Below are 20,015 nucleotides of genomic sequence, written 5' to 3'. Positions count from 1 at the left end.
CACAAATGGAATGCAACACTTCAATTCTCTGGTTGTACACAGTGTAGAGATGCACCATTGGTCTTATTTGCTATACTATTGGTGTATACATGTACCTAGGGTAATGATATCCATCTCTTTCATTTCTCTCTTTTTTAACATCATTAGGGCTATTAGTGTACTATAGCTTCTAGATGCTAACTATGTATTTGTTAATTGAGCTGGTATTATTTCAAAGAAAAACTAGAAAAAAATTAAATCAACATAATTCATAAAAGTGTGTTTATTTCAAGAGTAGTTGGTGTTTCAGTTATCCCAACAATTGCTTCATGTACCTAAAGTATTTTAATTGTCTGTATAGAGAAATAAGTTTATTAGATAGAGTTAATGATACCATACTAACATTTCAAATTTTCAACATTTTACAGTAATTAATGGGTACTTTAGTTCATTTTATTAATTTGGTACATGAACCCAATGTTTGAGGGTTCCCCATGCTGTAGATACTGTGTATCAATGTATAAAACTTATATAAGAGGGATTAGGGGTTTGGCTCAGGGTAGAGCAATTGCCTAACTGTGTGAGTTCAACCCCTAGCACAAAAAAAAAAAAAAAAAAAAAAGCAATCCAATATTACCTTAAACACTCACAAACTAATGTAGTATTTTTGGACTCATATTTTCCTTTCCTTGTATATATTTTGTTGCTAAACATGGGGTAAGGAAGATTCATGCAGTTATATTGATTTGATCAAGAACGGTGGTCCAAAGCTGAATTTTTTTTAAGTGGTCTGTAGTAACAAGCAGTACTTTGCACATAAATAGGATTTAGTTAAACAGAGATCTCCCATATTCGCTTGCTTTTACTTCGTGTATCAGAACATTCCTTGTTATTTGCATCAGGTATGGGAGGCAGGGTAGGATGTTCTCAAGAAAAAAAGTCTGATATTTCCTTTTCAAAATTCTGGCAGGGAATAAATATCTGTGTACAGTTAGTACCCAGTATCAGTCGACAGTTCATTTGAGTTTACGTGTGTGTGTGTGTGTGTGTGTGTGTGTGTGTGTGTGTAGGAAGATAAACTCTTTTTTTCTTCTTGGCAGGTGTCCTTGTAGACTTGGGTCTGGAGGAAAATGGGACAGCTCATCAGAGAGCAGAGAAATACGTGGTTCGTCTGGACAATGAGATTCAAAGCAAGTTTGAAGTGTTTATGAGGAGGGTGAAACAGAACCCATACACACTGTTTGTGCTAGTTCATGACAACTCCCACGTGGAACTAACGAGGTGATTGCTTTCGTGTGAGCAAACACAGTATTTCTTCTATAGCAGTCATTGTTACACAAGGAAATCTTTTAAAAGGTGACAGTGTGAAGCCCCAGGGACCCTAACATTTAGTGTCTTCCTCCTGCTAACTGATTCCTAATCTTTTCTTGCTCCCTCAACTCTTCGTGTGATTTAGTGTTGATTTCATTTTAAATATACTGTGAAGGAATTTAGAAATTTCTGTTAGAAGTACTGTCGTAAGAATATCATGGGGGCTGGGGCTGGGGCTCAGTGGCAGAGCACTTGCCTAGCATGTGTGAGGCACTGGGTTCAATCCTCAGCACCACATATAAATAAATAAGATAAAGGCCCATCCATAACTTTAAAAAAATTGTTTAAAAAAAGAATCTTGGAACTCAGTTGCTTCAGAGAGAGGGCAGGGAGAAGGAGGTCAAGGTAATAAGCTCCCAGGAGGGAGAAGTGCTTCCTTTTCTAGCTCTTCCCTAAGCTCTTACCCTTTTTCATTTACTTCTCTTCCAGTGTTTCCTCCACTTCCTTCTTTTTCTCTCTTCCCTCTTACCTTTAATAAAAGTAGTGGAAATGCCACTTAAATGTTTCTGAGAGCAGATCTGAAACCTTCCCATTTCCCAATTTAAACAAGAGAATATTGTATTTCTTGGTTGGACTTATTAATGAAAGAACATTATGTTTGGAATGATAGAAGCAGTTGTGCCCCCAGATCAAATTGTAATTATCTGGTGAGGTGTGGACTAAAAAGGCAAATCATTTTTTTAAAAAGAGAGAAAAAAGAAAGAAGGAAGGAAGGAAGGAAGGAAGGAAGGAAGAAAGGAAAATAAAAAGAGAGAGACATGCGTGAGGCACTGGGTTCAATCCCCAGCACCACATAAAAAAACTAAATAAACAAAATAAAGGTATTGTGTCCATCTACAACTACAAATATTAGAGAGAGAGAGAGAGAGAGAGAGAGAGAGAGATAGTCATCGAGTATGACATATCATGGTTTGTCCTCACCATGGAAGGACAGGGTGGTTTCAGTCATCATTGAACATTTTATCAATCTTCTTTTCTCCAGGAGAAACTGAGGTTAGGAATCTGGAAGTTCTTTGTTTTGTGGTAAAAAAATGTCAGAATTCAAAATAAAATCTTGTTCAGAAGCCAGAATGGGTTTGATAGGCTGCAATTTGAAGTCTAGAGCCATGTGTGCGTATAAATAAGACCTTCCATAATCTGTTAGATTTAGGAGAAGGAATAAAGGAAAGAAGGAGAGGGGAAAGGAGGGAAAAGAAATTTTACACACATCTCTTTAGTCGTTGGTAATGTTCTGTGAGGAGAAATAGCTCACTAACCTCACACACCTTGTCTTTCAAAGTTTAAGGAATATTTTTGAGGACACAACATTAGATCTCTCTGTATTTAACTCTCTGGGTCATCGAGATTATTTCTTTAATTTTAAAAGTATGTTTTTTTGCCAGGTACAGTGGCACACACCTGTAATCTTTAGCTACTCGGGAGGCTAAAGCAGGAGGATTACAAGTTTGAGGCTAGCTTCAGCAATTGGGTGAGACCCTGTCTCAAAATTTAAAAATAAAAAAAATAAAAAGGGCTGGAGATGTAGCTCAGTGGTAAAGTGCATTAGTCATTTGGGGACGTAGGGGACATTGTGACAAAAAAAAAAAAAAACCTGAGAAAAAATAACTAGGAGAAGGAAAGATTTATTTTGGCTCAGGGTTTCAGAGATTTCAGTTGGTGGTTAGCTTGAGGTGAAGGCAGAGCATCATGGCAGAAGGGTGAGGCAGAAGAAAGCAGTTCAGCTTGTGGAAGCCAGGAAACAGAGAGAGCGGAAGAAAGGGGACAAGGATAAGATATAATCCCCAAGGACACACCCCCAGAGACCCGCTTTCTCAACCCATGCCCCACCAGCCTCCATTTCCACTACCTCCCATAGCCCACTTAACTATCAGTGGATCATTCCACTGATGATGTCAGAGCCCTCATGATCCAGTCACTTCCTCAAAACTCCACCTCTGAACATTGCCACATTGGGGACCAAGCCTTCAATAAGTGAAATCTTTGGAGGACACTTCATATCCAAATCAGATAAGCACCCTTGGATTCAATCCCAGGTAACACAAAATTTACATATACACATGCACGTATTTGAGGATGCATGGGAACCTGGTATATACAAATTGAACAGAACCGAAAGAGCTTCAGAGAAACGAGTCTTGGTCACAAGTTGTAAAAGGACAGCTCTCCCCAGACGGCCTGCCAGTCTGGAACCCATGGCAGGAATAGGAGTGATTTTGATACAGAGGAGCTCTGGCTGCAGGACTCTAAGCATTGTGTCCTGGTGAAGAGGCTCCCTCATTCAGGTGAGCTTTCAAAGTCAAGTGCTCTGTCTCAACTATAGCTGTAGCCATCCCTGGCCTGGAACACTTTGAGTTGTATCAGGGGCAAACTGAAAAAAAATCACTAAAATCTGTGTGCAGAGGGGTAAGAAGTGTAAAAATTTTTCTCTTCCAAATCACATTTCAATTGAATCCACTCCCCCCGATTTAAAAGAACCAGAAAAGGAAGAACTAAAACATGATTTCCATGTTGGTGTCTGCTTCTGTATTCAGTCAGTTGAATTAAAAGGTATTAATGTGACTTTCCATTTTTCTACAGCGTCATTTCAGGCTCTCTATCCCATGGTGAACCCAGTCATGGATTGGCTGATAGAGTCATCAATTGCAGAGAAGTTCTGGATGCTTTTAACCTCCTGGTGCTCCAGGTCAGCTCCTTCCCATACACTCTGCAGACCCAGCAGTCCCGGATCAGCTCCAGCAACGAGGTTCACTGGATACAGCTGGATACGGTGGTGAGTTTCCTATATACTTATATTTTCAGCTTCCCAGGGAGCAGAAATTTGGAACTGATGGTATTGCTCAAGAGTTCAAAATATAAATAACATAATGTTTCATCTTCTAAAAGTACCATAGGATCACAATTTTTTTCTTTTCTTTTCTTTTTTTTTTGAGATGAGGTCTCGCTATGTTGTGCAGGGTGGTCTCGAACTCTTGAGCTCAAGTGATTCTCCTGCCTCAGTCTTCTGAGTGCTGGGACTATAGATACTCATTACTATGCCCTGCTGACTACAATGATTAGAAAGACTAAAAACTAGTGAATAGTGTCCTGTGGAAATTTGATTAGGTAGTTCTTTTTGGATAACATGCAGATTGAAAATTAGCATCCTGTACAGTTTTTTTTATGTGATGTTATCTGAGAACATAATTAAGACCGTGGATCACCTTGGTGTCTTTAAATGATTAATTTTATTCTGAGACCTGGAAATTTTATTGTCCTCTTGGGTGGCCTCTTTGTCAAGTTCAAGTCTGGCTGATCTACATCACTGTTAATCACTCTCATGCCCTACAGCAACTGGTTTTTTTTTTTCTTTCAACCAATTCTCATATTCTTGTTTACAACTGTGGAAGATGGCACTGTACTTTAAGGAATTCAGTAGAAGCATTGAATATGTTGGAAGTAATCATATAAATATCCAGGTCTTTATATTTTTTTATTTCAATCCCTAATTCCTGAAAAAATATTTTCTAAGACCTATAAACTTAAACCAACTATATTATCAAAGAAACAAGAGTTGGATAAAATAATAAAGATAAGCCATTTTGCCATGAATCCTCTGTATAAAAACACTGAACACTAGGCTGGAGTTGTAGCTCAGTGGTAGAACACTCACCTAGCATGGGTGAGGTACTGGGTTCAATCAAATATGTACAATTAATATTTGTCAATTAAAAATAAAACTATATTAACATTTTTAAATCCAACAGATAGGTGTCCTATTATATGTGGCACAGAGGAAACTATCCTATATACCTGTTCACTCAGTCTTTTCCAAAAGGGATCACCTCCATGATAGGAAGAAGGGCTAATAGTTCCCGCCCTTTATTTTTTTCTTACATGAAATAATAAAGAGTTTTAATTTTCCTTAAAAGTCATTCCTATGATTAAGGTTAATATGTTAGGTGTAATAATGGGATTGTGGTCATATCTTTAAAAAGAGTAGTTATCTTCACTATTTGTAGTAAAGTACTTATGGTTTAAACATAGGATTCCAGGAATTTATTTAAAATAATTGAGTTTGTAGGAACTTGTTATACCCTTCTGCAATTAAAGGTCTGAAAAATCCTATGGAATTGAGGTCAACATAGAGAAAAGGAAAATATTACATTGATCTATGTTACATTACGCTGAATCTAATTTATAACACGTGGGGGAGAAGCTCCTTTAGTTGTCTTGAAGCCAACGTCCTATGGAAGAATAAACGGAAAAAGCAAAGAAATTCAACTCAAGAAAACATTGTCTAGCACTCGAGTGGACTTGTGTTGGATCTTCAAAGAATACACTGAGAACCGATGGCTAGAGAGAAGGCAGAATTCATATCTAAGTACTATTATTCAAAGCAGAATAAGTCCATTTCATAAATCATGGAAGAAAACCAGGAAGAAAACAGCTGTGAGGGCAGTGAGGCCAAGGACTAACAAGCAAATGCCACTGGGTTTGGCCTCAAGAGTCTTTGGTGACCTTCCAGGGAACAGCATCAGGAGAGCAGAGTGGCTGCAGCCAAGACAGAGCTGGCAGCCCGAGGTCACTGAGACAGAGAGACTTGAGAAGGGGCATTTTTGTTTTGTTTTGATTGATGAGTAGGGCATTTCTCCCCGAATATTCTTATAGTAAAATAATTCTGAGTTTCATGACATGCTTCAAAGAATGGCCCCACTTACTTCTATATTACAAAAGTCCCCATGACCCCGTATTGTAAACAGTGCAGTTACACTTTAATGCAAACATATCAGACTGTTCATTCCTAATTCAAATTTTTAGTAGTTGTAGTCCTCAAAACTCATAGTGGCTGCAGTTAATCACAAGACATCATTAGCAGTCTGCTTTATACTTTTGCTACGAATAAAGAAAAATAAAAACAAGGAGAGGAGAATACAGCCTCTCTAGCAAGTTATAATGCTGTTGTCAGGAAAAGGAGCAGGCACGGAAAAGGATTTGCTATTGTTCCAAAAAAAAAAAAAGGGGGGGGGGGCCAAAAATGAGAAGGAAATATGAAGACCAAGTACACACAAGATAAAGCTTTTCCTAGTGGCTGTGTCCCTGCAGCCAAGATGAGGAGGGAAATGGAGATGAATGACTTTTTTCCCCCTGGAACTGACTTCCTTGACTCAGCTACACTGCAGCACACAGCTAAGGCCAGGAGGAGACAAGAAAGGGCTTGAGGCCTTTGCAATCTCTGTCAGTCTGTGCTCTGCACCTCCAGAATCTGTAAGAATATCCTCAAGTCCTGAGTCCCCAGGTAAAGTCCATTTAATCTCAAAGGAGACCTTGTTCCAGTGAGCAGGTTGACTGTGTTAGAGGGCCTCAAAATAAACAAATAGATAGATAGATAGATAGATAGATAGATAGATAGATAGATAGATAGATAGATAAAAGCTGCCCATTAAATAGTGCTTTATTTTTATCTTCTGAACCCTATAAATCACAAAATTATTTGTCTTTTAGATGGGCTACTAAAAAGCTCACAACCAAATTTGTAAACCATTTCTCACAAAGAATGCAGAAACTTCTTTTTAAAAATTTTTCTAGATATTGATGGGCCTTTATTTTATTCATTTATTTAAATGCAGTGCTGAGAATCAAACCCAGTGCCTTACACATTCTGTGCAAGTGCTTTACCACTGAGCCACCACCCCAGCCCTGAGCAGAAACTTCTGACATGCATTTTTTTGAGAGACTAACCTGGCCCAATTTTATTCCTCTTACACTTACTTTTCTTCCTCTGAATGCCTAATTTATTGTTACATTATTACGCTTTTAAAAGCTGCATTATTTCCTCTATAAAATAAGTTGAAGAGGGTTTAAAGAAAAAACTATTAATACAAAATGAAAGAAAGACATTTCAGCCCAGGCAACGTGACAACAAGAAAAAATGATTGTATAGAAAAGAGACAACTACACACACACACACACACACACACACACACACACACACACACAAATAACCACAGACCTATGGAGTCAAAAGGCTTAATAGTCTGGGGTTTCCTAGTTAAAGGACAAACAGCTTGTCACACATCTCAGGATCCTCTAAGGGCATCATTGTGTCACATCCCAAAATAGCTACTCATTTTCACAGTGATGACTGAGTCATCAAGAAGGGAACGAATTAATACTGTGTAAAAGTATCTATCTGTCTGTCTATTATCTCTCTTATCTATCTCGTACCAGGAATGAACCCAGGGGTGCTCTACCACTGAGCCACGTCCCCAGACCTTTTTATTTGAAACAGGGTTTCGATAAATTGCTGAGGGCCTCTCAAAGTTGCTGAGGCTGACATTGAACAATCCTCTTAAGTTTCTGGGATTACAGGCATGCACCATCACACCCAGCATATATTTTATTTTCAAAAGGAAACTTTGTAAAAGGATGAGCTTCTTTATCCTAAGTACATGTATGAAGACACGAATGGTTTGAAAATACTTTGTGTACAATCCGTGACTTGAAAAAAATTATGCCCTACATGTGTAATATGAAATGAATTACATTCTGCCATCATGTGTAACAAATTAGAAAAAATAAATAATTTAATTGAAAAAAAAAGGATGAGCTTCTGTGAGTTATCACTAATGATGTCAGGAAAGTTAAGTTTTCCGAAAAAGGTTTTGAGTTACTCTCCAGAGAGTTCTGTGGATAGCATGGATTCATAGTTCTGCAGAGAGCCTATTCCAACAGGGAAAGAATGGGAGTGGAAGCCGTATGACCTCATGTATCCAAACAAAAGAAAAAGAAGACAAACCATCCTTGTAGTTTGCCTAAAGGAAGTGTGTCAACAACACTCCACTAGTCACATATTAAGTTCTCTTGACTTATTGTTAGGGCGTGTGGTATTAGGGACCCATCCCAGGGCCTCCTGAGTGCTAGGCAAGTGTGCTATACCCAGGGCCCTAAGTTCTCACGAAGTGAAAAGAATCTCAGTTGGTGCCTCATTGATGAGTTCAGAGTTGGTATCAGGTTCTATAACAGAACAACTACTTTCTTTTCACCTCCCAGGAAATAACCTCTTACAGGGAATCTCCTCTCTACTCCCTCTGAAAATGAGACATACTGTATCCTGTCCTCACTAGCTTTTGTTTGTTTGTTTGTGTTTGTGTGTGTGTGTGTGTGTGCACGCCTGCACGCACTTTGAACCAGGAGGACGTGGGCTGTGAGGAGAAGCTGTACTTCGGCTTGAATGAGTACAGCAAGTCTCTGCAGTGGGGGGTCACAAGCCCACTCCTGAGGTGCGATGAGACCTTCGAGAAGATGGTGAACACGCTCTTGGAGAGGTAAATAAGGACTCCTGCCCTTTTCTTTAGCTGCACTTAACATGTCACAGGGAGTTTGGAGCTCATGCAGATGACATGCAGAGGCCAAATAAGGAAAGCCTCTTCTTCTAAGATGCCTTTTACACCCATGGGTTTCACGTGATCACCTGAGACCATCAGAGGAAGACATGACCTAAAATAGTGACCTACAGTAGGACACGGCACCCTTTTTCATGCCCTGAATTGTCTCCCAATGAAGCGTCATTGCTACCAGCAAGAGGTTGAAAGGTCAGAAAGGGATTTGCTCATTGAAGACCTCATCTCTCCAGCCGCCCTGACCCTATACTTCGGGCTTCCATGTCTTCTCCTCTTTCCTCCTGTTGACCACAGGAAAGCATCCTCAGATGACTTGGTAAAAACCAAACTTGACTATGAGGGAGGTGGAGGACAGACTGAAGAAAGTTAAGGAACAATCAGAGAACTTCGGTGTGTTCAGTTCTTGGGGCCCCTCTTTCAGTCTCCGATGCTTAGAGATTAAGGATAATGATTCTTCTGGCTTGTCTGCCTTTTATTCCTCAGTTCTAGGTCAAACCCTGAAAGAGTTTTTTCCTTTTCTTAACTTGAATCATAAACTCAAAGATTAGTTAAAGGCATTTCCTTAACCTAATAGAAGTTTCTCCTTGCCCTTGGCCTCAATATTCTATGATCATCCAACAATGGAACCATATGACTCTATTGTATGAGGCAGATTGTAGTTTTTAGTAACTGTGTTTCTTAAAACTAGCCCCAGTTGATCACAAGCTATCTGTTTAACAAATCTGCTCTCTATATTTTGCTAAGGGAAAAATAAGAGACAAGTGGATACATCCTAACTAGCTACTTAAAATGTTGCATCAAGAACTAGGAGTTGGCCTAGAATAGGATTTGATTTTCTCACAGCTGTTGGATTTGAGAAGTCTTAGCTGACACTGTGACATTAATCCTTTCACAGAACATGTTATCCCAAATTTCCAAAATTATCCATAAGTCTCCCCTTTAAAGTCTCCCACCCATTCCATGTGCCAGCCTGGAATACATTTTTCTTCCCAGGAACATCAGACTCATAACTTGTATTTTAAAAGATGATCCCATCAACTTCAATTCCAACTTTTGTAATACACAACTACAGTTTGTCGTCTAATGGAAATGTAACAGATTGGAGAAACTAGTTGCTTTTAAATTCATAATTCTTTTCCGAGTATGAAAGGTAAGGGCCTATATATCAAAGTTACCATTTATTCTAACCTTGGCTTTTCCACATAGCCAAGCAAAACAGAACAAAACACCCTAAGCTTTCAACACAGATCATCTGTGCTTTCCTCCTCCAATGCAGTCTCTTGCAGGCTAATAATAGCTATGATTTATTGAACAGCTGAAGGAACTGGCCCAGGATTGGTTGAACTGAAACTTTTCTTTACTTTTTCCCCACTAAAACCTTGTAATGTGTGAAGAAATTGTCAAGAGACCTGAAAAAAAACAGACCCAGCTCAGTCTTCAACAAGTTGTGTGATCCAAGATGAGGATGAATGTCTCGCAGCACCTTAACTCATTCTGCTATGAAAGGACAAAGTGTTAGAATACAGGGCACTGCTGGTCCTTCCCCTCTGAAACTCTTCAAAGACATGTTTTTCTTTTGATGACCCTAATTGGTATTTGCCCCTGGACTGTTCTGTGCAGGCTGGTGGAACATCTGTATTTTGATTATAAAATGAAACCAATGGAAATCCCCCACTATCCACCCAGTAGCCGGCAGCCAGGAAGACAGTGCACAGGCTCAGCCCAGCCAATTCTGGGCCTGGCCCTGCTTTGCCAGCACTCAGTTAGCCACTCATCTAGTCATTAGCCTTCCTGAGGAATAGAGATTTCTTTTCTACATGCTCTGTAATTTTACAAGTTGCCAATTTCAATAAAGTGATCCTCTCTAAGCAGGGACCAAGGGCTGTCGCTCACAGCTCTAGTTGGCATTCCCCCCTTGACTAATTTGGGTCTCAGACAATAAAGAGCCCAAGCCACTAGAGGGTGCTCTTTCACCAGTCAGCTCCCCTGTTTCCAGCAAGGCACATTTATGGGAAGCCATCTGTAGGGCTGACCTGAAATTAGAAATAATTACCCGTTTTATGTCTGACACTCCAAAGATACAGTAATATCTCCCTTTACTGTAATCTTAAGTATCAGAGAACTGAGTAGACAACATTGCCATTCTAACCCAATGCCACCAGCAAGAGGTTAGGACCCAAGGATTATCCCTTAAGAGTCTAACTAGGCCAATGCATTTCAGAATTTAATGTGTATGTAAATCACCTGTGGATTCCGAGTCAGTAAGTCAGGAAGGTGGGCATTTCTAATAAACCCCCAGGTGCTGCTGTTGCTGGTCTAGAGCCCACACTTTTGAGAGGGTAGGGCCACAAAGCATCCCTAAGCCTCTTGGTTTTACCTGTCCCAAGGGGCCATTACTCACATGCTTTGGAAGCTCAACTTCTCCTTCTAGTGATATGGGATCCAAGGTCCTTCTAGAGCTCACACCCCTGATCAGGAGCCCCTTCCCTGCCATGCTCCATCTGCTTTTTGCTGCCCAGGCCTCACTGTTCCAACTGGTCCTGCTGCTGAGTGCCAGCCCCCTGTGTTCTTTTGAAGGTACCCCAGGCTGCACAGCATGGTTGTCCGCTGCTACCTTCTCATCCAGCAGTACTCGGAGGCCCTGATGGCTCTTACTACCATGGCGTCACTACGAGACCACAGCACACCAGAAACACTCAGCATCATGGATGACCTCATCAGCTCCCCAGGAAAAAACAAAAGTGGGAGGGGACACATGCTCATTATCAGGGTGCCCTCGGTGCAGCTGGCGATGTTAGCCAAGGAGCGACTGCAGGAGGTGCGGGACAAGCTGGGTCTACAGTATCGCTTTGAGATCATCCTTGGGAACCCAGCCTCTGAACTCAATGTTGCAACCCACTTTGTGGCACGATTAAAGGTTAGCAAAGGACAGACATTTGTTTCTGTTTTCCAGGAATCTGAAATACCATTTGTTTCTGTTTTCCAGGAATCCTATCTAGGTGGCTCAGAGGCCTGAGTTTAGTAGATTTTTGCACGTGTGTGCATTTGATCTCCAGAACAGTGTCAGGGCTAGTATGAGGGATATGTTTGCTTTCATTAACTAGAGCCAGATTCTAAAGATTCTGTTAAGCCCCCTTGTTAGCATGTGCATGCAGTTGGTCTCCATGCTCTCCAACTGCAGGTGCAAAAAGTGAGATGATCCCATTTGACCCCATGTTTATTGACCTTGTTCGAGATGCATCTAGCCCACGGCCATCTGTTTTCTCAGGAACAAAAGGTAAGCTGTTCTCTCGGACCTCGCTGGGGTCTCCTTTTCAGTATCCTCAACTCACTAATTCTTTTCTGTCCATCTAGCCCATCTGTCAGCTCATGGCTAGAGTCGGTAAAGTATCCCATTTCATCTTCAGTACTCATCTAGAACTGCTTCTAGCCCTTGCATGTGAATTTCTCAATATTTTCTTGTTTCTTTGTACTTGCTTTGACTCTCAGCCCCCAGGCTTGGCTGGACTGAGACTTAGGGGCTCCTACAGAGGAATTTAGTGCATGACAAAGCCCCTCACTGCTGCCTCTAGGATCGACTGACTGCCTGTCCCCTACCCCTCCTGTCAGGCATGAATCAACTAACCTAACTTCCTATCTTTATGCCTGGCTCAGTTTTTTTTTTTTTTTTGTTGTTGTTGTTGTTTGTTTGTTTCTGGAAACTTTTATAATCCAGTATGTCCTAGCCATTAAAAAGCACTTAATCAAATACATACATAATGGTATGGAAATGAACTAGGTATTGTACACCTGAGTTAAAATGATATAGTGTCTGCACCCTGCATACTAAATCCTAAACTAAATCTGGTTAAGAAAAATCTAGTTTGGCACAAACTTCATGAAAAGAAAGCATGTGATCTTGGGGAATTTGCATTTTCACCCTGGGTTGCAGTTCTCCATCTACAAAATGAGAGAGTTGGACTGTAATGAGCTCGAATTTGGGGATTTTTAGTGTTTATAAATCATTTTGCAAATACATGCCTTTTTATTATTATACTAGCTAAATTGAATAAAATGCAGAACATCTCACATTAGTTTGATAAGCAACTAGAATAAATTAAATTATCCAAAAATGAAAACTCTTTCCTATATTAAATAGAAGTTGCAACAGTTATATTTCAGATCTAGATATGTGTTCACAATTTTTTATTATGATCATAGGCCACATTACAGTGGAATTCCCAGGATGAATAACATTTTGGAAATAATAATTTAGAAATAAATAATAAACAAATATTGACACACACAGTTTTAGGTCAGTGATTTGGAAGGGCCAGTCTCTAATTCAGTATATATCAGTGGATCCTAAATAATTTGTTCCTCTGGGCCATTATCTGAAAACTATAATCAAGGCCTGAGGTTCTTCACAGCTGGCTCAAAAGAATCACCTGCGGGGCTTTTATAGGGTGATTGATTGATGTAGCTGGGGAGTAAGACCACTATTCCAAGAGACTGCCATACAGAATGGGTCTAAAGCGGTTATATGACCCAGAATTTGTAGGTGTAGCTGTCACTCACCACCCACACATAAGGGAGCCCCATTTTCCCAAAACCACTGAATCATATCAATCTATCCTTTTTTAAAATACTTTTTTTTTAGTTGTAAATGGACCTTTATTTTATTTTTTTACATGAAGTGCTGAGAATTGAACCCAGTGCTTCATGCATGTGATGCAAGTGCTCTACCTCTGAGCTACAACCCCAATCCCTCAATCTATCCTTTTGATACTCTTTGTTTCGGAGTGAAAATATGAGATCTATGGGAACATTCACATCTAAGCAAAACTGCCTCTTGCTGGAAGGATTCTGGTTCACCTGTTTGTTAACAGCTTCCTTTACCTTTCTCAGGATGGCATAGGGCCTTTATCTCTAGTCCTGGTTAAAAAAAAAAAAAAAATCCCACACTGCTTCCATTATAGGATCTAATGTTTGTGCTTATCCCTAAATATCCTATATGTATTATGCTTAATTTACAAATGTTGACAAGCTCTTTGAAAGGCTATATAGGTTCATATCCAAGTAAATCAGTTCCTCCAACAGGCATATGAAACTTTCCTAAGATTTCCTTGGTCTTAGCCACATGTTATCCTGGAACTCAATGCTTGTCTAGTCTTTTCAGTTGTCTGTGTTTCTGTAGTAAAATCCTGAGGGCAGGGTCCAAAGAAGAACTGCAGCCATCATTCATCAGAAGTAGCAATGTGGGAGACCATTTTATAGTGGGTTTGGCTAGTTCTGATTGGTCAAGAGTAGGAGTGAGATGTGTGTAATAATCTTCTGAAAATAAATCTCCTTGTGTAGTAAAACATTCTGTTATCCCATCATTACAACCCAACCTCATTACTCGGGTGGAAACCTGAACTGTGGATGGTTTCTGGAAGTAAGAGCATGTTTGGGGAGAATCCCATTGTCAGGGATACCATAAATCCAGGGTGAAGGCCATAAGTAAAATGATTTCTATTTCGGAATTGATTGCTTTCAATCAAGTAATGTTATGGTTTCCTTTGACATAAAATGGTATGGAAAATTGAATTTTTATAGAGTTTTCCAGTATTTTTAAATCTTTTTGATTTAAAAATCTGATTAGCCGGGCATGGTGGTGCATGCCGATAATCCCAGCAGCTTGGGAGGCTGAGACAGGAGGATCATAAGAAAAAGCAAGGCACTAAGCAATTCAGTGAAATCCTGTCTCTAAATAAAATACAAAATAGGGCTGGGGATGTGGCTCAGTGGTTAAGTGCCCCTGAGTTTCCCTGGTACCCGCCCCCCCCCAAAATGTGGTTGATTTTCTAAGACATGGTAAGTCTCTCAAACTTGTAAATAGTTACATAGATGTACTCATTTTCCCTTAGTATGCATATGTGCATATAAAAAGATTGGGCAACAAGTAAAAGCATAGAATGGTTTCCTTTCTTCCAGTTTTACAAATTATAAAATTTTTGTTTGAAGTAATGGTGGTATGTTTTCTTTTAGAAACTGGTTTCTCTTCATTGGATTTTTTTCTAGACAAATCATTATTCAAACTCAATTATAGTATCATTTACCACATTTTATACTTAGTATAAGAAAATACCTTTGTATTTTAAAATAAAATTGTGTATATTATTACTTAGCACCTTAGTTCTTAGTCCTTGTTCCCTAAAGTATTATCAGAAATTTATTTCTTATAGTAACTCCTGAAAAATACCTGGTATAAGACATAGTTAGACACTACATACATAATAAATAGTAGAAGCCACTTTTTCCACAAGATGGTCTGTTTTGTTCCTGTTCTAAAACAGAAACTCTATAAGCTGTCTTTACTTTGAACATCTTTCAAGTTGGTAAAGTTGCTTCCTTTTCATTGATATGTTCATGTATTCAAGATTGATGTTAAGGCTACCCAGAGGTGTGTCCATGTATGTGTGTTAATATATATGGCCAATGGATGCTCAGTAGATTCTTTGTGAAACCTTGAGCAAATTGCACTACTCTTTCAAATAAAGGCAGTTTTATTTTTCCTTAGTCCAGCCTGGTTAGCCTGCATTTTTAGCATTCTTACAAGAGATTCTGTGGAGACCCCAAGCCAACAATTACTTGTTGGTTACTTTTAAAGGCAATAAAGTGAGAAAAAGAAAAAATAACCATCAGAAGTAGCTAACTTTGTTATTTTTTTCAGTGAAAATTGCTCTGATGGGCTTTTGAGATTCTTTTCTAACTCATTCACAACCGAAGCTGTCATTTTTAGTCAACCAATCCCAAGAGTTTGTTCATTATATGAAGGAAATATGTTTAAGTGTTCACAGGCAGTGCAGTGAGGATTTCCATAAGGTTTGTATCTCTGGTGAGATATTTCACATTGTGTTTTTTGACCTGTATGAGGTATACCAAGGTCTTCTATTTTATCCTATTGAGATAAAAGCTAAAGCCCATGTTGTCATAAAGTGCTTCATATATGCTTTTTAAGGCAGTGATTAGAATATCTATATACACATTCACACTTAGTGGAAGTCATTAGTAAGCACAGTGTGTCTAAAATTTGGACCTAGAAACTTTTACAAAGGTGGAAGCCTAAATAAGGAGTTTCAGAGTTTTAATTGTTTTAATGGTTCTCTCTCTACAGACATGGAGAGGAAATGAGCCGGAAGAATGGATCCCTCGGACATACCAAGACTTAGAAGGTCTGCCGTGTATAGTGATATTAACTGGCAAAGACCCTCTTGGAGAAACCTTTCCCAGGTATAGTCTGAATAACCGAATTCTGCTTGCCACCAGGTGGCCAGCTGCACTGATGATCAAAACTTGGCTGATGCATGCTCATTTCGTTTGTCTGAGGTAATGAGGGTTGTTTCATGCAGGGATGTAAGAACAGAGCTTTCCTTCCTTGTCTCTTTCCACTTTCCAGAGAGCACCCTCCAATTCTGGGAATGGAGAGAGCCACGTTTTAAAATGTTTGTGCATGAAAGCAGGGCAGCCAGAGAGGCTGAGAGGAAAAGCAGAGTTTGTTTTCTTTTGTTGTTGTTTGGTACTGAAGACTGAACCTAGGGTCACTTTCCCACTGGCCCTTTTATTCATTGTTTTAATTCAAGTTATCAGTGGACTTTTTTAAAAAAATTTATTTATATGTGGTGCTGAGGATTGAACCCAGTGCCTCACACATTCCAGGCAAGTGCACTACCACTGAGCCACAGCCTCAGCATTCAAAATATTTTTGAGACAGGGATTCATTAAGTTGCAGAGGCTGGCTTTGAACTGTCCATCCTCCTGCATAGCTGGGATTACAGGTGTGTCTCTGCACTGGGCTTTTTTTTTTTCTTTAACAAAGTACTTTGTCTCTGTTGCTCTGCTATTCCCAATCCTTCAAGGATCTAGGGAGCAGAGATTGGAAGGCAGCTCTAACAATATAAGCATCAGTTGGTTGCTTATGGAGTCCATCGGGCTGTGCCCTAAATACCTTACGTGTTTCATGTTGTTCCTTCCTTGCAATGACCATAGGAGGGGCCTTGTAGGGCTCTGTGATTTCTATTTGAAAGAAGATGAATTGCAAAGAAGTTCAGGTCGTAATGTCTGGGAGGTGACAGAACTGAGGTCTGAATCAAGGTGTAGCCCTGGTCTTCACTGCTGCATGACACACAGGACCTACAAATCCAGCTTAGATACTGCACACCCAGCCCCAGGGACTCACTACCAATGCAATTAATTCTGTACAGGTCTTTGAAGTACTGTGACCTCCGGTTAATTGACTCAAGCTATTTAACTCGCACGGCCTTGGAGCAGGAGGTGGGTCTGGCATGCTGCTATGTCTCAAAAGAGGTCATCCGAGGGCCCACTTCCGCCCTGGACCTCAGTGGCAAGGAGCCAGAGAGGGCCCCCATCATTGAGAATGACTCTGAGGAGCTGCTCATTGACCTGGAGCGGCCACAGAGCAACAGCAGCGCTGTCACGGGAACCTCGGGTAGGTACTGTTTCTTTTCTCACAGGAGGGACAGGCCAGGGGGTGTACAGGTGTGGAAGGCAGAGCTGTTTACGGACCCCTACCATGCCCAGAGCAGCCATGGTGACTGTGGCACCCTCTCTAGACCTCAGCTTCCCAGGAGGGCTACCTGGAAAGCAAGGCTGCAGAATAGTCATAGCCTCCTTCTCTGGGTAAAAATTTGACCAAGAATTTGATAATAGACTAAACAGAATACATTTTACCAACCCAGCCTGCACCCCGCTCCCTAGCACTTCCCATCCTATCTCCTGTGGTCACTCTACATCTCATATTTGTACAAAAGCCCCCTTTCCTGCCAGGGCCTGAAGCTGTAAATTTATGTTGAGTAGCTTACAGCCTGGAACAAAACATGTTGAGCGAGGGAATAAATGACTTTCCTCAATACTTGGTGGCAAGTGTTCGTACAGGGCAGGCGTCTCTGGGTTGACTGGGAAGAGCCTCCGTGAGCCTGCCCGCCCTTCTTTCAGCCTTCTGAATGTGGCCTGGCCTGAATTTCCTTCTGATAAATTATAGTACAGAAAATCCAGCACTGTATTCTAGTCTTTTCTGATTATGTCAGTAATAAAGCCTAATGCAGAAAACCCAGAGAATGTAACAAGATACAGAGATTCAAAGTGAAACAACCCCATCGCCAGAGGTAACTCCAGCAACCTCTGAGGCTGCACATCCCCCCACTCCTTTCCCTTTTTCCTCAACCCATTATTTAGATCATTTTTTCACACACACACACACATACACACAATATTTTGTGTCCAAGGCTGTGCTAGTGTTCCTGTTTATTCTGTCAGCAGCTGTTAGATGGCTCTCTGGGAACTAAAGAGGCCCCTGCCTGTGGGGTTTTCTGTCCTCGCCACCCAGGGCCTGAAGGAGCAGGAGACCCGCCCTTCTCCCTGTGCACAGCTCTCCCTCCACAGGACCAGCCTGCCCCTGTTTACGCTTCCAGCTCCCTCAACCCCATCACTATAAGTCTCCCCAATTTTCCCTCTGAGACTATCTCAACTTAAAGTCATAAGATAGTAAAGGGTATCAGAGGAGTACAGGGAAATGTCACCTTTAGGAGCTTTGGGATTCAGGGGGCATCAGGAAGGGAAAGGTGGGGACGGAGGGACACCTGTCTCCCTCCTGCACTTCAGAGCAGATCTGCACCATGTGGCTCCTACACCTCAAGCTCCAGGCGACTCACACAGAGGAAATGGTTTTCCCTCTGCTGCATAATTTCCTGCTCCATGACCTGCTCACAACATGGGCATCTGGAACCCCGCCCATGGGCTCCCTCTGCCAGTGACAGGCCTGAGGGCAAGCTCTCAGGACTGACAGTTGTAAAACTCAGAGGAGCAGTGAGTGACTTGGTTTTAATAGCCACTAGCTCAGGGCGGCTCAGGTCTGGATCTCGAAAGGCTGGGATTAGACCTACATGCCTGCACAGCACCAGCCAGAGCTGAAAGAACCTTTAGACGGAGTATAAGGAGCTTGTATTGTCTCAATCAAACAGGGTGACCTGTTGGGGGGGAAACAACATACTCGAAGTTAATTGGCCAAATGTGGAGGAATAGCCCTGGGGACGTACAACACCTGGTGCTGAGTAAGAATGCCTTCCATCCTCTTTTGCACGGGGACATCCCCACCCTGGGGAGCTTAGCCACAGCCAGCCATGTGAGGCCTTGAACTCTAAACCCCACCTCAAGGCAGCCACTGCCACTGTAGGGAACTGGAATCTGGTGCCTGTATCCACCAGGGTCCTGGAGGGATCCTGTGTCATACTGAATGAGTGGGTTGGAGAAGAGTTTAATAATGGGACTGATTTCCCATGGGCACAATTTAGAAAGGGAGCAACAGGTGACACTGTGCATGGGCGTAGTTAACCTGGGAGCCCTGTCCACCATCAGGCTTGAAGGAAGGCAGGAAGACGCAGTTACTGAGACCCAAGAAAGAAAGGCCACCCAGGGTGACCACACAGGAAGAAAGTGAGAACCAACTTCTTGCTGGCGTCTCCCACTGGCCAAACCCATAAAAAAGGCAGGGCAAGGGAGGAGGCTGGAGACTGAGGCAAAGGGAAGATTTAGCACGGAGTCTGCAGCCCACAGAGCTGGGCCAGGTTCCAGCTGCTCTGAAGGCCTTTACCCTCTCCCTTGGCAACAGTGATGAGTGGGTGTAGGGAAGGTTCTGTCCATCCTCTTTCAGGTTCCATCATGGAGAATGGGGTCAGTTCCTCCAGCACAGACAAATCCCAGAAGCAGTCCCTGACCCCCAGCTTTCAGAGCCCAGCAACCAGTGTGGGGATGGATGAAGGTGTCTCGGCCAGCACAACCGGAGCTGGAGACCCCCTGAAGCAGGAGTGTGACTCCCTGGGCCCTCCAATGGCCAGCAGTACCACCTCCAAGCCGTCATCATCGTCCTCAGGACCCAGGAGCCTTGCATGGCCAGGGCAACCTCCCAGAGGCTGTAGGGGCCTACACGCCACCCTGCCCCCAATTGTGATCTTATCCAAAGCGGCCTACAGCCTCTTGGGCTCCCAGAAGGGTGGCAAGCTGCCCTCCTCTTCGTCTCTGCTGCCCCATGCTGATGTGGCCTGGGTCAGCTCCCTGCGGCCATTCCTGCACAAGGACATGAGCAGCGAGGAGCAGTCCCTCTACTACCGGCAGTGGACCTCGGCTCGGCAGCACCATGCCGACTTCAGCAACCAGCCCGACCCAGCCTCGGGTGCCCGGACCTTCCACCCCCGGCGGCTGCTGCTCACTGGCCCCCCCCAGGTAGGGACAGGCCAGGCTGAGCCCTGT

At 41.9% G+C, this 20,015-nt stretch overlaps 1 protein-coding gene across 1 annotated transcript in view; it reads left to right on the top strand.

The window, feature by feature from the left end:
• Positions 1-20,015, top strand: part of Greb1l (GREB1 like retinoic acid receptor coactivator) — a 249,918-nt gene that overhangs the window by 209,086 nt on the left and 20,817 nt on the right. The window contains exons 18-24 of the mRNA XM_077792249.1: positions 1,080-1,260; positions 3,928-4,120; positions 8,521-8,654; positions 11,307-11,646; positions 15,868-15,983; positions 16,955-17,199; positions 19,420-19,988. Of these exons, the coding sequence (XP_077648375.1) occupies positions 1,080-1,260; positions 3,928-4,120; positions 8,521-8,654; positions 11,307-11,646; positions 15,868-15,983; positions 16,955-17,199; positions 19,420-19,988 (1,778 nt within the window). The remainder of the gene's footprint in view (positions 1-1,079; positions 1,261-3,927; positions 4,121-8,520; positions 8,655-11,306; positions 11,647-15,867; positions 15,984-16,954; positions 17,200-19,419; positions 19,989-20,015) is intronic.

Source organism: Urocitellus parryii, chromosome 13 (assembly GCF_045843805.1).
Source record: "Urocitellus parryii isolate mUroPar1 chromosome 13, mUroPar1.hap1, whole genome shotgun sequence".
Classification (NCBI taxonomy): domain Eukaryota; kingdom Metazoa; phylum Chordata; class Mammalia; order Rodentia; family Sciuridae; genus Urocitellus; species Urocitellus parryii.
The sequence above is the reverse complement of the archived record's forward strand: the minus strand, read 5'-3'. Positions and strand labels throughout refer to the sequence as shown.